Source organism: Clupea harengus, chromosome 12, assembly GCF_900700415.2.
Source record: "Clupea harengus chromosome 12, Ch_v2.0.2, whole genome shotgun sequence".
Taxonomy (NCBI): Eukaryota; Metazoa; Chordata; class Actinopteri; order Clupeiformes; family Clupeidae; genus Clupea; species Clupea harengus.
The window spans coordinates 17,745,490-17,750,489 of NC_045163.1; the positions used below are offsets into that span (position 1 = coordinate 17,745,490).

The following is a 5,000-nucleotide window of genomic DNA, read 5'->3' on the forward strand; positions in this document are numbered from 1 at the left end:
AGACAGGCGCACAGACGAGAAAGACAAGACAAGGCTGTCATGGCAGGCAGTCAGACAGACACAAACAGACAGGCAGACATCTGAACGCCCTAGGTTGCAAAGGTTAATGAGATGATATGAAAGAGGTTCGATGGTAAAAAGAGATTAGAAGTGTGTTTCAGAAAAGAGAAGTGGGTGTGGTGCTGTCATACCTGTGCCCATTACCCAGGCCGCGGTAGGCCCTCTCCTGGTCCTGCAGGTGGTTGAGGCTCTGTGCCACCGACAGGTGCTGCTCGTAGTGTTTGATGGCCTCCTCGTAGTCGCCCAGGGCGTCATAGCAGTCGCCCAGGTTCCCGTAGGCCCGGCCCCTGTCCAGCGACGCCTGCGAGGAGCTCAGCTGCTGCAGTGTGGCCAGCTGCTGCTCGAAGAAGCCCAGCGCCTCCTCCACCACCCCCATGTTCATCTTGGTGATGCCCATGTTCCCGTAAACGCGGGCCTCCGCCGACGGCTCCTGCAGGAGAACATGCGTGTGTCTGTAACGTTTCACTCAGAACCATTACAGTCGGCATCCAAAGTGCTTCCCACAACATTCCAGAAATACACAGAGGATGGACTAGATGGGGCCCTAACCCTAACCCAGCAACCAGGATTAACAGACAGAAGATACACCAGAGCCAAGGCAAGTTTGACTTATAAAGCACAATCGTACATATTGCTTTACAACTGAGCAGATGAAGGCAGAATATCTTAAAGTAAGAGATTAAAAAAAGGTAAATTGCATTAAACAGTTAAAAGAACATCCAACACTGAAAGAGATGGAATTGTAATGTGTGATATGTGAAGGAGAGTAAACCCACCTTCAGAAGCTGCGCTAGCTGCAGCTGGTCCTCGTAGCAGCGCAGCGCCAGCTCATACTGTCCCTGTGCCATGTGCACGGCTGCCAGGTGCCCGTGGGCGTTGAGCTCCCCCTGCTGGTCACTGAGCTGCTGCTGGGCGTGCAGCTCCTGCGTGTGGTAGGCCAGCGCACCCTCGTACTGTTGCAGCAGCCGGTAGGCCGAGCCCAGCGCCGCGTACGCGCTCGCCTCCATCCGCAGCTCCGCCCCCTGCTGCGCCAGAGCCAACTGCTGCTCGTAAAACTGGATGGCTCCGCCCACGTCCTTCTTACACACGTAGATATCGCCGAGGTTGCCCAGGGCCCGGAAGCGCGCCTGCGTGTTGCCGAGCGACTGCGCCAGGGACAGCAGGTACCTCTGGCACTCCTCGGCCTGGGCGTAGGCGCCCAGCGCTTTGTGCGCCAGCCCCAGGTTGCAGTAGGCCTTGGCCTGGCTCAGCTTGTCGTGGAGGTCCCGAGCCAGAGCCAGGTCCTGCTCGTAGCACTTCACAGCCTGCTGGTAGCTGCCCAGGCAGTAGTGGGCATAGCCCAGGTTGTGGCACACCTTGCCCTCGCCCTCCATGTCCTGCAGGTCGGGCGCCAGCTTCAGGTACTGCTCGTAGAAGGGCACGGCCTGGGCGAACTCGCCGCGCGAGCAGTGAAAGTTGCCCAGGTTGCCGAGTGCCCGCGCCTCACTCTGGACGTCGCGGAGCTCGCGGGCAATGCCCAGGTGGTGCTGGTAGTGCTGGAGGGCGCGGTCGTGGGCGCCCAGCGCCTGGTAGGCCACAGCCAGGTTCCCATGGGTGGAGGCCTGGGAGGCGCGGTCGCTCACCTCCATGGAGATCTGCAGCTCCTGCCGGTGGTAGCGCACCGCCTGCTCATACACGCCCAGAGCATTGTAGGCGTTCCCCATGTTGCCATAGGCGCGGCCCTGGGCGGCGTAGTCACTCAGCTCCTGGGCAATGGCCAGGTGGGCCTTATGCAGCTTCAGGGCCGTCTCATAGTCCCCACACATCTGATGGATTATACCTGAGAGGAGGGGAGAGGAGAGGAGAGGAGAGGAGGAGAGAGGAGAGAAGAGGAGGGGAGAGGAGAGGAGAATGGAAGAGAGGAGGGGAGAGGACAAGAAACTTCAACTTTGCTCACCAGCAAATGAATCATTCTTATTCAGTCAATCATCTCTTCACTTCCAGTTCCCTGTTGACTGAGTTTGCAAAACTTACCGAGACACAGCACTGATCACAGCGTAAACACACACACACACACACACACACACACACACACACACACACACACACACACACACACACACACAGAGAGCATGTCTCGTGTGGGAGTAATACGAATCCATGCAGCCTGAGGCTTCTGAAAATAACATTGTCTGCGTCCCAAGGCTGAGTGACAGCAGGAAAAGCTGTCACACACACATGCAACACAGACGACCTACACACACACACACACACACACACACACACACACCCCAGCTTTCTCCAGCCTCCAGCAACCCTGATTAGAGCTCTGCATAGTGCATAATGCAGACGCCTCTCTATAAAGCACCTCATTAGAGAACGCTCAGAAACCCCACCCCCACCCCCAGAGGAGACCATGATTCCCCCTCCCTCCAAGAGGACACAGAACACAAGCTCCTAACAATCTCCCCAAACAAGCTCCTACCACCCTCCCTTTCATCTCAGCCAAGAGGGAAATACTCTGAGTGGCTTGGATATGATGGAGTAGCTAGACAATGACTGTGTGTGCTGTCTGTCTGTCTTTCAATGAGAAGCATGCAGATGGACATGTTTGTGTTAGATGGGTGGATGTTAGGTCGTTATCTTTTTATATTGTGTTCACAATATAAGAGAGAGTCTACATGTCAGAGTCTAGACCTGAGAGCTTGGATCTGAGAGTTTACAGCCCAGCCCAACAGAGATCAAAGTCTAGAACCAAAACTCTAGAGCTGAGAATCTAGAGCTGAGAATCTAGAATTGAAAGTCTGGAGCTGGGAGTCCATACTAGCAGAGCTGAAGTTCACTAACAAAGAGGAGCTGAAGAGACCCCTCCCATCTCACACTGGAGCTGTCTGCCTCCCCACCTGTGTGTGTGTGTGTATGTCTCCAAACCCCACCTATTCTACACTAGAGCTCTCAGCACACACCCCCCGGTGTGTGTGTGTGTTTGTCTGCCCTGCTGCTGATAGGGCTAGTCTTCAGGTTACTGTCCTCTCAGCAGAAAGACAGAGCTCAAATTGCCCCTGCTCAGGGCCAAACACGAGCTCTCTTCAATAAGAGATGAGCTGAGAGGACAACCAGGCCCTGCTGAGCTCACAACACCACGTCACATGACCTGGGTCTGGGGGGATGTCATGTGACCTAGACCTGTCATTATGCAGACTTTGCCTGAGGGATTTAGCCACAGTTCATCGCATTGTGACATGAAACATGGGGTTACTTCGGGAAGCCCAGAAGAGTTTAAAAAACGGTAAACAACCACCATAAACGTGATATGTCACAACGTGCTGTCCCCTCCCATACTATTTATACCATTTTGAGCCCTTCAAAGACTTATCAGGTGACGTCAATAAGGTCTGTTAGGGTTCAGGGCTTAGGCCTTAAGGGAGACATTGGGATTGGGCTTTATTGCTGTTGAACATGAAACAGTGAGAGGCCTTTCCCGACCTCTGACCTCTGACTAATACTATTTTGGAGGAGGTGCATCTTCTGACCCCTGACCTCTTACCTAGGTTGGAGGAGGCTCGTCCCTGTGCGGCCTGGTCCTTGAGCTCGTCTGCAATGCTGAGCTGGTTCTGGTGGTACTGCTTGGCCCGCTCCAGGTCCTGCATGCAGCGCGCAGCGTGGCCCAGTCCAGCATAGGCCCGCATCTGGATGGGCCTCTCCTGCAGCGCACCGGCCAGGTCCAGCACCCGCGTGTGGTAGGACAGCGCCTTGTCAAAGTCCCGTCGGTAGTGGTACGCGCTGCCCAGGTTACTGTAGGCGCGCGCCTCCTCACGCTGGTTGCCTAGCGACTTGGCGATGCTCAGGTGCTGCTCGTGGCAATGCACGGCGTTGTCGAAGTCGCCCATGGCAATGTAAACGGCGCCCATGTTGCCAAGCTCCCGTGCTTCAGAGAGCTGGTCCTTGGACTGCTTGGCCAGTAGGACACACTGCTTGTGGCTGGCCAGAGCGTTAGGGTAGTCCCCTATGGCTGTGTATACGTGACCCAGACTACTGAGAGCAGAGGACGCAGCCTGGGTGGGGCAGAAGGAGAGAGAGAGGAGTGAGTGTGTATGTCTGTGTGTGTGTGAATGTGTGTGTGAATGTGAGTATGTGTGTGTGTGTGTGTGTGTGAATGTGAGTGTGTGTGTGTGTGTGTGTGTGTGTGTGTTTATGTGTGTGTGTGTGTGTGTGTGTGTGTGTGTGTGTGCATCCATGTGCATGTGTGTGGTGATTGTGTGTGCTAACTCCTATAGCAGAGCATAAAGGACTGTAGCACACAGTCCTTCCAACACTCACTACAAATGCATACGCACACAAACACACAGACACACAGACGGACAGACACACAAACACACAGACACACAGCTTCCTTGATTGCAACAACCAACTAGACCACCCTTTAGAATTAAGTATAATAGACTGAATATAGAAAAGAATCTCACAACACACAGATACACAGATACACAGACACAGACACAGACACAGACACAGACACACACACACACACACACACACACACACACACACACACACACACACACACACACACTTCTCTTTTATTAAATAGACTTCCTGCTGCTCCATTCATCTTTCTGACAAGCAGACTATTGATCACCACAGCAACAGCACAATCTCAGCACTCTAAATGACTTTGCCCCACCACTGTGGCCTCTAGTCCTACACACACACACACAAACACACACACACACACACACAAACACACACACAGAGCTCACCTCACGGTCCTTCAGCTTCATAGCAAGCACCAGCTGGTTTCTGTGATTGGTCAAAGCCTCTCTGTAGTTGCCCTTTGAGAAGAAGGCGGAGCCTAAGTTCCCATGAGCACGGCACTCTCCTGTCTGGTCACCTGCATATCACAACACACACAAAATAAACAAAAAAACAAGCATTACAACACAAATACAAACATAACAACA

At 53.6% G+C, this 5,000-nt stretch overlaps 1 protein-coding gene across 4 annotated transcripts in view; it reads right to left on the bottom strand.

Annotated features, from left to right (window-relative positions):
* Positions 1–5,000, bottom strand: part of LOC105902629 (tetratricopeptide repeat protein 28-like) — a 49,662-nt gene that overhangs the window by 14,596 nt on the left and 30,066 nt on the right. For all 4 annotated transcript variants that reach the window (XM_031578042.2, XM_042709340.1, XM_031578044.2 and 1 more), the window contains exons 5-8: positions 4,800–4,930; positions 3,587–4,094; positions 837–1,879; positions 192–490 (exon numbers count right to left, since the gene is read on the bottom strand). In XM_031578042.2, coding sequence (XP_031433902.1) covers positions 192–490; positions 837–1,879; positions 3,587–4,094; positions 4,800–4,930 — 1,981 coding nt within the window. The remainder of the gene's footprint in view (positions 1–191; positions 491–836; positions 1,880–3,586; positions 4,095–4,799; positions 4,931–5,000) is intronic.